The sequence below is a fragment of the Papio anubis genome, chromosome 3 (assembly GCF_008728515.1).
Source record: "Papio anubis isolate 15944 chromosome 3, Panubis1.0, whole genome shotgun sequence".
Taxonomy (NCBI): domain Eukaryota; kingdom Metazoa; phylum Chordata; class Mammalia; order Primates; family Cercopithecidae; genus Papio; species Papio anubis.
In genome coordinates this window covers 85,455,676-85,470,417 of record NC_044978.1, presented here as the reverse complement: position 1 = coordinate 85,470,417, position 14,742 = coordinate 85,455,676, and the positions used below count along the sequence as shown (strand labels likewise).

Here is a 14,742-nt window from a genome sequence, read left to right as displayed (position 1 = left end):
TCTAAGCCTAAAAGAAGGTTTCTCATAATTCATAGAAAAAAGAGGAAACTTTCTCTAAAATTTTAATTTCTTGTGTGCATATTTACAAAACCTAAACACAGACTTTTTTCAGAAATATTTAAACATTCTATTTTAAAGAGTTTCATTTTCCAAGTTTATATAAGGCATGTTAAAATATTCGTACACCTAAGATAATAGAGCAGCTTTCAGCATTTAAGTATAAGTGATTGAATGTTGAATTATGAACATTACAGACCAGAAGATTAAGAAAAATTTTGCATAGTGAAAAATAATTAGGATTTGACATCATTTTTCTGCTTATGTCCATATAAGGAACGTTTTTACTTATATTATGTTTAAATATCCATTATCAGTAAGGGAAGCTAATGATATACATTTTTGCATCTCCATATATCTTTGCGATGCATGTGTTTACAGATATGACAGCCATTTAAAATCAGATATTGAAATACAGGAGAGGAAGTGCACACAATACTTAACCCCTAGAACTTTGTCATTGCTATAGACCAGTGCCTGCTGTGTGTTTTCCATTGTTCCCTTTTCTGAATTTGAGTTTGTAATTATGTTTATGTTATCCTTTCTCCTCTATTGTATATTGGATGTAGAGCAGGACAGATGCCTTGGCATTTTAGATAATAGATTGTAGAACTATGAGTAGCCCCATTAAGGTCAGATGGAGAAGACCACACACCAGCTGGATATCTGAACTTTGAATAGGATGAAGTAACTGGAAGCTATTTGGGAATGTCAACAGCGGGATGCATCAGAGTATGTTCTGTCTTGGGCACTAATGGTGCTCATAGATATGTGGTAGCCAGGTAGGTAATCTGTAGCATAAGGCTACATTTTCACCAGTTATGCTGTCTCCCCCATAGTGCTAAGTTGTTGCTGGCAAGTAGCTGCCTAGTCAGGGTCCATATTTCTCTGGATCCCTTGCAATTAGGTGGTATCATATATCCAGTATTGTCAGTGGAATGCAGTTAGGAATTAGATGTATCTTTTCTAAGACTTTTTTTTTTCTCATGCCTTGATGCAAGAAAACACTTTGACTGTTGGATTTTGGCAGTACCAAAACCACAGGAGGGATAGAGTTCAATTCATTGACTCATAGCTTGGAGGAGAACAACATCCTCCAAAAGCAAAAATCTTATTTTGAAGCTTAGTGTGAAAAATAAACCATTTAAGGTGTTATACATTTTTAGTATCATACATTTAAATGATTATTACTATAACTATTGAAAGATATGTTTGGCATTTAAAAGTCAATTTCTTAAAATTAACTTTCATTTTTTGGTGGCTTTGAAGTGGCACTGCAGGTTTTGTCTTTAAATAGATGGCACATTTGATTTTTAAAATTATTTTTCATTTTTTATTGAGGTACTTAAACTGTCAACTTTAGTAGTTTCCTCACAGATCTGTGTTTTCTGTGCTCTCACCTTGATCTTTAAATTGCAGAGGACTAAGAAATTATTTGTCCCTCGTGTTCTTTTTAAAGCTTTTAATGAGCTTGCAGACAACTATCTCTTTGCTGTTCTTACTATTAATATTGCAGGCGCAACCCTGGGATAGTGTAAAGGTAGGGTAAAAGCAGAGCACTCACTTGACAAGGGGTGGCGTGGGATGGATAGGATGGGATGGATTAGATGCAACACAGAGTAATGAGGTAAGGTGACATGGAATAACTGTGTAGTAGTAACTCAAAAGTATCACAAAGTTTTGGACCACATTAGCCTGGATGACTATTCTTAAGTAAATAAACAGTGTTGGGAGGCCGAGACAGGCGAATCATGAGGTCAGGAGATTGAGACCATCCTGGCTAACATGGTGAAACCTTGTCTCTACTAAAAATACAAAAAAAATTAGCCAGGCGTGGTGGCGGGCCCCTGTAGTCCCAGCTACTCAGGAGGCTGAGGCAGGAGAATGGTGTGAACCCAGGAGGTGGAGCTTGCAGTGAGCCGAGATTGTGCCATTGCACTCCAGCCTAGGCAACAGAGGGAGACTCCATCTCATCAAAAAAAAAAAAAAAAAAAAAAAGGAAACAATGTTATTCTGGCCTGGCTTTGGATTAAAAGGCTGAAGTGTTGGCTAGGGAATTTACATTCTTTGTTTTCTCTCTTGTCTTTATTGTACAGGCAGAGAGAGTTTAATTTTAGCCAGATCCTTTTATTCTTTAATAACGAGCCACGTTAGTCAAGATTTGCATTCTAGCACCCCTTCTTTCAATTTGTAAACAACTTTTAAGTATGCAAAATTTTCTTTGAGACGCCTGGGTTCTGCCACTAGTACCCAACATTTTGAGTTAGTTTTTCTTGCCTAAAGCCTACATACTACTCTTCACTGATCCAGTGTCCCCACTTAACCACCATTGGGCTGTTCTCCTTACCTAGTTCAGGTTCTCAGTTTCTTCTTGGGAGCTCAGAATTTGCTGTTATCATGATTGCATATGCTGAAATCAATGAATTCAGTCATGCATCCTTCCAATTCTCTCCTCTCACTACACTTGCATATCCAAGAATTCATGGTGCTCTGCTAAATAAAGGATTATGTTTGGGGGTCACTGCCTTTTAAGAGCACAAAACTGAAGCTTTAAACATTTTAGTGATTTCCATAGCTTCGTGTGTAAACACGTGCTCAGAGATGAATTCATTAAAATGCACTTGTCCTCTCAGGCCACTTAGGGTTGCCCACAGACATCCACTCTCAGGCTATTTGAAAATAGGAGGAAGAGGGCACTCAACAATGGATATTTCTAGTACAGAGAGGATTTATGATTTAGAACGTATAACAATATTCTAGTGACTTTGCATTCATGCACTGGTATCCTTTTCTATAGCCTTTCCAATACATTTTAGAATAAACTGTGGGCTTCTTGCTGCAAACTGAGAAGAGCAAATCAATGAAAATAAAAGATATAGGTAATCAAAAGAGGTCTTCACTTTGTCCTCCTGAAAACTCAGACAAAGTGGAGGCTCAAGTCAGTTAGGGAAAGATTGGGCTGTTCATAATTGCCTATGTGACTTGTCAGTTCCTTTTTAACTCATACAAAACCTTTGTGAGTGTGACATTATATCTAGACAATAGTTATGTTAATTTCCCTAATTGTGATATTATCTGCCTATCAATAGCCACCTATTCTAAACTTTAAAACATGTAGCAATTATTTTTCATGCTCGAATCTCAAAGTAACAATAACGTTGGAAAAAAAGAGACATTTCCTGTGAATTCAGTTAAAATAGAATGCTCACTTTTCCCTCAGAATAATGCTTTTTAAAATTTTTATTATGCAGTACATGCGTATTAAGGAAAATATGGTTAACACAGAAAAATAAAAGGAAAATTGTAAACTGTAATTTTACTAAACAAAGACATCTACATAACATTTAGGTATATTTTCTTTTCTCAAGGCATCTATAACAGATATTTGCCATTCTTGTTGAATTCTTAGCATGTGTGTGTGGGGAATTTCCAGCTTATGAAGCAGATCTTACTTCCCATTTTAGAAGCAGAAAACCCAAGGCTTATGTTCAGTTGGTCTTATAGCTAAGTGCAAGCACATTAATTCGGCTATCCCAATTTGATATGTACACTCTGAGCTTTGAATTGAGAATTCCTGAGGCAAAGCATCAGAGACACAGGAGAATGTATTCCCATGGGGTGGAGAGGCAGTAGCACCAATATCCTGTTTTCAGAGGGAGAAGAAGCAACAGTTTCAGCGTCAGCATCATTTACATGGTTTTGGTGATAAAACATTTTTGAGTGACAGTGACTATGCCCAGCAGTTCTTGTGGCAGTGTAGCTACTTTAATGGTTCCGAGGTGTCATTTGTGTGTTGCCAGTGACTTCCAGGCCCCACACTTGTTCTTCTAGCTCTCAAAGTTTGCAAGTTTCCTAATATAGTCATCATGCCTATAATCTTAGAACTCTGGGAGGCTGAGGCAGGAAGATCACTTGAGGCTAGGAGTTTGAGACTAGCCTGAGAAACATAACAAGACCCTGTCTCTACAAAAAAATAAAAATAAAACAAATAAAGCCAGGTGTACTGGCGTATGCTTATAGTCCCAGCTATTTGGGAGGCTGAGGTGGGAGGATCACTCAAACCCAGGAGTTTGAGGCTGCAGTGAGCTATGATCACATCACTACACTCAAGCCTGGGCGAGAGAGTAAACCCTCTTGTAAACAAACAAACAAATAAATTAATTAAAATTTATTTTTACTAAGATTATCTGATTTAGTTTATACTGCTCACAACTAAAAATACCGAATCAGTGGATTATTTTTTATCGTGTGGTTGGAATCCTATTTTACCATGTTTCTTAGTCTGGGGTAAATTCTACTTATGGACTGGAATTTTCTGACGGAAATTTTTTTGTATGGTTTCAGAGTTATGTTCATAATTAAAGGAAATATTAATGAAAAATGCCAGTTCCATTTGCAAAGACAGAAACTGACTCTTTCACTATTTTGTAAGTTATTTTTTAAGATTTCTTCAACTGTTTTGCTTGGTGATTTGTTAATTTTTTTCCTTAGATTTCCTTTAAAAGACATAGGTCATTGACTTTTGCTTAATAAAACTCCTATTTTTAAAAAAGTTTTTTTGATATATAATTTACACATGTTTAAATGTTCAATCCAGTAGTTTTCAGTATATTTACAGAGTTGTGCAGCCAACCCAATAATCTAATTTTAAAACATTCTCATCATTCCAAAAAGAAATTGTGTGCCTCTTCACAATCATTATCCTTTTATACTCCTTCCTCTCCCCTTCAGCACTAGGCAACCAGGCAACTACAGAACTAATTTCTTTCTCGTTGGATTTACCTATTCTGTTTATTTCATAGAATTGGAATTGTACAGTATACTGTCTTTTGTAGCTGGCTTCTTTCGCTTAGCATAATGGTTTTGAGATTAGTCTATGTCATAATACAAATATACAAATCAGTATTTAATTTCTTATTATGGATTGCCAAATAAAATTCCATTTTATTGAAATTCCATGTTTTATTTATCCATTCATCAGTTGATAGGTAGTTAGGTTGCTTTCACTTTTTTTGCTTTATAAATACTGTTGCTATGAACATCTATGTATAAGCTGTGTGTGAATTTATGCTTTCATTTCTCTTGGGTAGATACCTAGAAGTAGAATATCTGGGGTCCAGTGGTAACTCTGTGTTTAACATATTGAGAAACTGATGAAGTGTTTGCCATGGTGGCTGCACCGTTTTACACTCATTTCCATTTCAATGTATCCACATTCAATGCATTCAGTTTCTCCACATTCTTGCCACAGTATGTTATTGTCTGTCTTTTTGATTATGGTTATCCTAGTAGGTGTGAAGTGGTATTTCATTGTGGTTTTGATTTCCAATTCCCTAATTGCTCAAACAATTATGGAGGCTGAAGAGTCTCATGATCTGCTATCCACAAGCTGGGGAACCAGAAAAGACAGTGGTGTACAGTAGTCCCTCTTTATTTGTGGTTTCACTTTCCATGGTTTCTATATGTGTATGTTATGACTAGTTGGTTCGTAGTATTGTGTATGTTCTCTATTTTCTTATTAACTATCTCTCTAAATGTTCTGTCCATTATTGAAAGGAGAGGGTATTGGAGTCTTCAAGTATTATATTACTGTAGAACTGTTGTTCTCTTTATTTCTGTCAATGTATGTTTTATACATTTTGGAGCTCTGTTGTTAGGTGCTTATACATTTACAATTATTATATCTTCTTGATGAGTTGAGCCTTTTAGAGATATGTAATATCCTTCTTTGTCCCTTAAAATAGTTCTTCACTTGAGATCTATTTTGTCTGTTGGTATAGCTAACTCAGTTCTTGTTTAGTTACTATGTTACATGAAATATATTTTATCCTATTTGTAGCTCTAGATCTAAAGTGAGTTTCTTGCAGAAAGCGTGTAGTTGGATCACATTTTGTTTTTCTATTCATTATGCCAGTTTTTGCCTTTTCATTGGATAGTTTTAATCTGTTTACATTTAAAGCAGTTACTGAGAAGAAGGGGTCATTTCAATCACTTTGCAATTGTTTTCTGTATGCCTTAAGCGATTTTTGTTTCTAATTTCCTCTTTTATTGACTCCTTTTGTATTGAATTTATTTTTTGTATTTAAACCATTTTGTGTGCCCTTTCATTTCCTTTTTTGTATTACTTTTTAAGGATATTTTATTTGCAGTTGCATGGAAATACTTTAACGTCTTAAGTTTATGACAATCTAGTTTTAATTGATATCCATTTAGCTTCGATAGCATAGAAAATTCTCTGCTCTAGGACAGTTCTGTTCCCACTTCTATGTTGTTATCATTAATTATATATTTATACATCATGTTCTTAACAACAGATCATAATTATTTTTATGCATTTGCCTTCAAATTGTGTTGTAAATGAAAAGTGAAATTATGAATAAAAAATGCAACAATACATTAACATTGGATTTTATATTTGCACATGTAGTCACTAGAGAGCTTTATTTCTTCAATGACATTGAGTTACTGCCTAGTGTGCTTCAATATCGACCTTAAAAACATCCTTTAGCACTTTGTGTAGGGCAGGCCTATTGATAAGGGACTCTCTTGGTTTTTGTTTATTTGAGAACATCTTAATTTCTTCCTCATTTTTTGAAGGGTAGTTATGATGGATTAGAATTTTTTTTCCAGCACCTTAAATATGTCATCGCATTGCCTTCTGGGCTTCATAATTTCTGATAAAGAAATCAATTATTTTAAAATTTATTTTCATATTATTATTATTTTTAAATTCATTCATTCAATAACTATTAATGAATCCAGACCCCAATAGAGCTTACATTTTAATTGAGGAGATATACAATAAATATAATGAATTAGTAAATTATATAGTATTCTGGAAGGTGATAAATGCTATGAAACAATAAACATCAGGATGGAGGATAGGGAAAAATTGTGTGTGTTGTTGAGGGGGAGAAGATATGCAATTTTAAATAAGGTAATCAGGATTGGCCTTATTGGGAAAAGATTTGATGAAATGAAGAAATTTGTCATGCTACTATCTTGGTGGCCAGCATTCTATAGAGAAGGAATAGTCAGTATGGGTCCTGAGGTTGTAGCATGGTTGGCAAAGTTACAGAACAATAAGGAAGCCAGTGTAGATGGATCCTTGAATCCTAATAAGCACAGGAAAGAACAGGTGAATACGGAGGAAGGGTGGAAAAGGCCACATCATAAAAGTGCTTCTAGGCCATTGTAAAAATTTTGGCTTTTCCTTTGAGTTAAATGGGAAGGCAGTAGAGGGTTTTGAGTAGAGGGACAAGATGATATGATGCTGTTTTTAAATAATCTTTCTGGTGACTTTATTGAGAATCAACTGTATAAAGGAAATGGGGTGGAGACTATTGTAATAATGTTTTTGAACATTTGTTTTTTTGTTTGGCTTTGCCCTATTTATGCATTAGCTCATTTAATTCTCACATCAGTACTTTGAAGAAATTATTATTTTTCCCTTCTTCGCTGATGAATTAAGTGAAGCTCAGAGCAGAGAACCCCTTGCTTGAAGTCCTCCAGTAAACTGTTAGTGAAGATCGGATGTAACCCATGTCTGTTGATTGGACTATCCTGGTTGTCACAACTCTAAAATTCTGTGCTTCATTACCCAGCTACATGCAGTTTTGGCCCTCCCTTCCAATTCACTGGCTCTCTAAGCAGAATTTCTTTTTATATTTTGAGAATTTTGTCCCCATAATTTTTTTTCTGAATCAATAACTTAGGAAAATTAGACATTTCTATGAGGAAAAATCAACAAGGAAGCACAATGTAGTTTTTGAAGAATGGTTGGGTGAGTATGTTTAGAAAAGAGAGGACTCTCCATAACATATATTTTACTAGCCAATAGGAAAATAGTAAGACTTCTTTTAGTTTTAATATTAGTTTTAATGGTTTTAAAGAAAAAATAGAAATTAAATCTGTCACATTATCACATATGCAAAGAGTGTAAATATGTTAAACATATTCAGTATAATTACCACAACTTGAAAATACTTTATTCACTACAAACTGTATATACATTGACTTCTTGTATAAACAGATTTTTCACCTCTCTATATATTTATTAAAACACAAAACTAATGACCTTGTACAGCCCTACTGAACTTTATTCTTTATTCCTGCTTGGCCTTAAGGGAAATTATTCCAACCTTATTATTCTACATGGTCCCTGTCATTCTGGATTTCCTTAGCTTTTGACACATTATCAATGACAAGTAGGAAATTGTTACTGTTAGAAGTGTGAGAAATGTTTGTAATTCTCCTGCTTTTCTATTTGATGAAATAGTTTACCAGGTACTAATCAGAAAATTTTAGAGGAAACTTTTGCATATACAAAAACTAAATTCATATGTTGAGTTGGCCAGCATTTATTTTTCACATTCATTTTGTATTTCATAGGCTTGATACCAAGCTTCTAGGTATTCTTTATGTGCTTTGTAAGGGTGGGGTTCACTCTGAAATTGCTCAGTTCGCTGTTTCTAAGACATCGGCATGATCTGGAAAAGGACATGAATTCGGCTGTTGGGTCAGAAATGTCACCATCATAAAGTTAGAAGCCTGAATAATGCAACAGTATACTATACTTGGTAAAAAATAAAAAAGTGTGAGAGTGGATTCTGTAATAATTATGTCTGCTTTAATCTTTTCCCATACAGGTAATTTCAATATCTTGTACTTTGTCCAGATGCAAAATAGTAAGCAATGTTTATTTTTGATTTAATGTGTTTTGTTTAAAAGAGAATCCTTCCAATGATGTAAACCTTTTTGATTCTTTCATATTTCTTTAAAAAATATTTTGAAGTTTTCTGATACTGATCTAAATAAAAAAACCTGGGCTGTTTTAACCATCTGCCTAGTAGTCTGAGCCAGTGTTTGCCTCCAAACAATGGAAAGATTCACACTGAACTTTAGAAACAGAGGGTGGAGTAAATTTTGAAGGCAGATTCTTTCAAAGCTTAGCAAATATGAAAACACTGGCATGACTTTATTTAAAAATGAATCCCACTGAATTTGATTTTGTGCATTATTCTGTAATTCTTACCGTCAAAATTCAGACAGAAGGGTGAAAATCTTCTCTTTTGTATTTCACTCTTGTTTTATTATTACTGTTTAAATTTTTGAACTTAAAAAATTCTGCCTATACGACTCAGTTTAAGGGCCATGAGCAGTGAGTGAATGATACCAGCTTTTTTTCTGGAGAGCATTGAAAAAATACTGTCCGAACCTTGAGTATTTCTGTCACACTAGAATCGAGGTGCTCGGTAAGCAACACAGCAATCAATATGTTCACAGAAGCCAAACCAAACCAACAATCCAACTGACGAGGCCAATATTTTTCCTTAGAAATAAATGTCTTAGAAAATTCTACTGAATTTCTGTAATATGTGAGGGCCAGGAGTTACAGTTTTCAAATGTATGATACTTGGGTAGTGGCTGATGACATTAAATTTGAGGGCTAAACTTTACATTCTTATTTTACAGCTGAATATGGTTCCATATGTCTAAAACATTAATTAATGTTAGTACCATGTCATTCACAAATTTAAGAAAATGATAACTGTTTTTACATATTAGGCTTTTTCTTGACACTTTTACATTGTATGGTAAACATTCATATGTTTTAAGAATGAACATTCAAAAACATTATATTCAAACAATTAGATACTATATAATAATAAATTTGCTTATTTAAAACATGCACACAAGCTTCACAGACTTTATTGAGCATATGAGAATGCTGTAATGACCACTTATTATTTCAGTATTTGATTTTAATTCTTTGAAGTTGTTGCATTCATTAAATGATTGAATGTGTAGGCACATTTGTATGTGTGTGTGTCTCTTTGTTTATTGGTATCATCAGAAGAAATTCAGCTGGAGCACATATGTTTAGCTTGGTTAGACTTTGAACATTTTGTAACAATTGGACATTTCTGGTTTTGGCTTCAAAATAGGGAAGAGGTTTGAGAAATAGACCATGATTTGCCGTTGAATATTTGCTTTTATTCTGTTCTTCAAAAATATTTTGTTTTAATATTGGTGGAGGCACAACAATAAAGTGTTAGAGAGTATTATTTTAGACAAATATCTGTAAAAGTCAAACTGAATAGTTTAAAGGAGAAGTTTGTACTACACATTCACATTCTCAAAAAGTTTCTGCTTTCTTGAGCAGGACTGACGGTATCCCTAATTCAAGGAAAGATGATCTATAAGCACTGAGGTCTGGATGTTACTTTTTACACTTAAAAGAATTTCTTGTTATGTTATGAGTCTTAGAAATGTGCTAGTATATATCTTCTTGTAGTAAAATTGACGCTTTCTTAGGACTATTATCTCATTTCTTTCTGGTAAGACTTCTGAATAATCTAAGGAAATGAAAGGAAAGGTCTCTCTGTGGACGGAGGTGTGTTAGACTCACCCTCTTGCTCAGCTGGTATTAGTTCACACATATCCGAACTATTGTGCAGGTTTGTTTTCCAAGAGGTAACTCACCTTTCCACACTTTGCCTGGTTTGCTCATATGTACCATATATTGGTATTTTTCAACCATATTTTCTTTTGTCCCACTTATGACTTTTTTTCCCTAAGGAGTCGCCTTTGAAGATATTTTCTGATAATTTCTCCTAGTCCTTATTCTATATCCAGTGAGGGGAGAGGAAGAGAACACGAATAGTATTCTTCCCCTATTTATTGGAATATACTTTTACTGTTTTATAATCTAGCATTTAAAAAATCTGTGAAAAATAAAAAGAATGATAGGAATTTTCTTTATATTTTTTAAGGTCCTAACTTTGACTACTTTTTAGCTTGGCATTCAAAAATAAGTAATGGTCAAAAAGCATATAATTTTTAAAAATTTCACTCTCTCACAAAAAAAAAAAAATCAAGAGAATGAAATATACATTTGCCTAATGATTTAACTAGATTTCCTTTTCAGTTAAATGCCATGGAAGAAATCTTTAAATCTTTAAACCTTTACATTCTACAAAATGAGTTTTCTTGAGCAAAGATTTTCAGTTCCTATTTCTTGAGGTTAATTTTCTGTTACTCTAGTGGGAAAATAAATCATTTAACTTTTTTTCCCATTTCATTTCTCTAGGCAAAAAAAGTCCATTTTATATAGATTTTGTTTCCCTTCACTTATGATATTATGTTTTAAAGATTCTTTAATCTCTTGGAAAAACTATATGTCATTTTAATATCACAAATGTATATTGCAATTTGTAAATGAGATAGTTTTTTTCTGACATATTTTTGTTTGTTGCATATAATAATTTAGAGTTTTCAAAGAATAAATTTAAAGCCCATTTTATTTTGGGTGGAGGCTAACATTTTATTAGTGTCTTTGTCACATTTATATGCTACTTTTCTCAATTTGACCATATCTGCCTAAAAATTGCTTTCTGTTTCTAGAGAGTATATAGGACAGGACTGATAAATAGGAGAATGGGGGCCTAGATTGGCACCATGATGGACTCATACTAATCTTTTACCTCAGGAAATGAAATTAAGGCTATTCATCCACAGAGGTATAGGGTGAGCTTATGAAACTTGAAGTGGTGGAGGCAGATTTGGAATTCCTGCGGGAGCAGCCATTGAAACTTGGGTCTCTTGGTGTTGCTCTTTTCTTCCGACTGGACCTGGCGGTATCTGCATCACTGGGGTCAAACACCACTGTCATGGACTCCATCCTGGTCACGGTGTACATACTGCTTTGCCGGGTTGGATGAAACCTGGTGGTCTTGAGCTCTAGCTCATCATAGCTGGAAACTTTGATGAAAGGACACCAGCGAAATGCTCTCTTGAAGCCAGCTCGAAATCTGAGGAAAAGCAAGCCATGGAAAGAAAAAGTTGTTTTTTTCAAGCAGATATGTCTTTCAGCTGCTACAGAAAATTCTACTTAAGGTAGTTATAACAACTCAGTTTTTGAGTTTGGTTTTTAGCCAAACTTAGAATTTGCGTCACAGTATTGTTGTTAGTCTTTTAGTTCTTGTTTGAATTGAATTGAATGGAAATTAATTTCTCATTAATGAGAAGCATTGATTCCCAGCAATGAAAAGCATCTCATTCCCACCACTGAGAAGTCATCAATAGCAAACACATAGCATCAGGTAACCAATTTAGTAAAGAAACAGCATATTTTTCTAAAATAATTTTATACATTTACATAAATATAATTGAATTAGGCTGGCTAATTAAGGCACTTAAAAATGATATATTTCAAAATAGCTCCTTTCAGAAATGATTACACATTTATGAAGTCTCATTTAATGTTAGAATTAATTGCTAATCTTGATGGTTTTTATCTAATCATGTATGAAAGTACAAAATCCTTATCTTTGTAAACCTTTAAATGAAGTTGATTAAAAGTGGATGTAATGCTGTGGGGTGGCGGGAATTGAGATATGGCTTATGCAATTAGTGAAAAAAAAGGCAAGAATTAATTAAGTATTTAACAAACTTAAGGCACAGTGTGGTAGAGCCCCAACTGGGAAGAGAGAGCTTACGATTTAATTCATGCAGTTACTTACATAAAGTCCCAATTCTACTTGCAAAAAAACCACATTGACTTATTGCAGGACTTACCAACCCTATGAAATGTAACCCTACCCCTTCATGTGCTGACCAATAAAACCAACGTGATTTTATCTGGAAAGCAGATTTTATCATTTTTTTCTAGTTTTACATTTGACTATAAATATTCTCACTTTTCATTTTTTAACTTCATAAACATCTTTCCCTTGACCACCGTGATCTCTTCACAGGCCATCTCCATGGAGGCTGCACGCTCTCTTACTCACCCCACCTCACCATGCAGGAAGGAGGATTGGAGCTCCCCTTGTTTTTACAAAACCTTCTACTTCAAAGTTTATTTATTTACAACGTATCCTTTTTAATAAAGTCTGCTCACATATGCCATCATCGCTCCATCTTACAGAAATTATTCAAGAATTTCTAGGAAGTATCTTCATTTCTTTGAAGATTTGAGCATATTTTCAATTCTCCTTCAATCATGAGGGTACTTCTTTTTCTTTGGCAGGTAAAATTCTGAGCTTTTGGAGGAAGAAGTTGGCCCATAGAAGAATCATCCAGTTAGAACCCCAAGAACATTGTTTGGGGCATCTAATTATTAATGTGGGATGCTTTATAAAGTGTGTATGGGGGTCTTAAAAGATAAAGCCTGTGCCTCTCTCAGAGAATTCTTAAATTTTCCCTTCCTTCTGCACTTTGAATTTGCACCAAGAAAATGGAACATTGTATGTTTCCAGCGAAGGCGGGTGTGACAAGCAACTTGCATTTCGTTTTGTTTTTACCTTTTATTCAGACAGCAGTAGATGATGGGATTGTACATGGTTGAGCTCATTGCCAGCCAAAAGCTAGCCAGGTAGACCTGCTGGATGTATTTCCATCTATTTAGTTGTTGATAGATTGCAGTGAGAATGAAGTAAATATGATAGGGCAGCCAGCAGATAGCAAATGTCATGACAACAATAATCATCATTTTGACAACCTATAAAGAAAAAAAGTCATTTTTTACAAACATAATACTCATTGAATATAATAGTTCCAATAGCTTATTGCAAATCATGCTTTTCTGATAATACACATCATGCCTAGGGAACAGTCAATATATTAAAAAATGGTGAAGCAATATAGGGACAGTTGCCTAAGGTAAGTCTCAAGAAAGTATGCTATGTCACTGTTCATTTCTACCTATCTAAGTGAATGGGTAGTGCTAACTCAAACACAGACAAATATATTTTGATTGGCTTGAAGAAAATAAGTGTTTACAAAAACCCAGAAAGCCTGGAACAGAGAGAGATAGGAACTAGGATGTGGCTGTGTAGCCTGCATTGTACAATAGTGGAGACATTATCTCCAGGAAATCAAGTAAGTCACTACGGAGGTTTACTAGGCTGCTAGGGCTGGGCTTGTTCAAGTTAGTACTCTTTTATAGCCTGACTATAGCTTAAGACTATTCAGATTTCTTTAATAGACTGCTCACTATGCAACCTTATGAATATTAATTTGGTTTCTCTTATAATCTGATACTGGGGAAGATTTCCCCAAATAGTGATTATATGTAAATATTCACATTAGTGTGAGGAAAATACTAACTTCAGATTTGCAAATAGGTTATTGGTTTATGCAACTGTTTTATGCATTAGCTTTTATGACTTTGGTAAGCATAGGCCATTTCCTTTGATTGTATACCTGTGAATGATAATATCCTGGACAGCTCTAATCAAAGTAGAATGTCAGCTATTATTTCTCTTCCACGAGGCCTAAAATTCCTGAAGACAGAATAGTCTTAACTGTCTTTTTACTCCCAGCATCTACCACAGTCCTTGGTATATAGCTGAGATAAATAGATATAGAACGAATGAATAATAAATAGCAATGTACAGTTTGTAGCAGGAGGTTGAAATGAAGGATGTTTTGTGTGTCTCTAAATAAAATAAAATCTATTCCATTGTCTGTGTTTATAAGAAAGGTAGAATCAAAGGTATTAAACACTGAGCAGCTTGGCTTTTCATTTAAAATAATATTCTCTGAGTATCTTGTTTGATATTTCTCAGAATCAATCTATCTGCTAAATACGTTCATGTCTCTTTTGGGAATTTGGAAATAGTAAAAAGGTTAAAATAAGATACTTTAAGCTAAATAATTTTGAAGCTTACCTGCAGTCAG

At 34.2% G+C, this 14,742-nt stretch overlaps 1 protein-coding gene across 1 annotated transcript in view; it reads right to left on the bottom strand.

The window, feature by feature from the left end:
• Positions 1 to 11,297: 11,297 nt before the first annotated feature.
• TACR3 (tachykinin receptor 3) overlaps positions 11,298 to 14,742 on the bottom strand; it is a 104,756-nt gene continuing 101,311 nt past the window's right edge. The window contains exons 4-5 of the mRNA XM_003899043.5: positions 13,365 to 13,561; positions 11,298 to 11,870 (exon numbers count right to left, since the gene is read on the bottom strand). Coding sequence (XP_003899092.2) covers positions 11,564 to 11,870; positions 13,365 to 13,561 — 504 coding nt within the window. The 3' untranslated portion in view covers positions 11,298 to 11,563. The remainder of the gene's footprint in view (positions 11,871 to 13,364; positions 13,562 to 14,742) is intronic.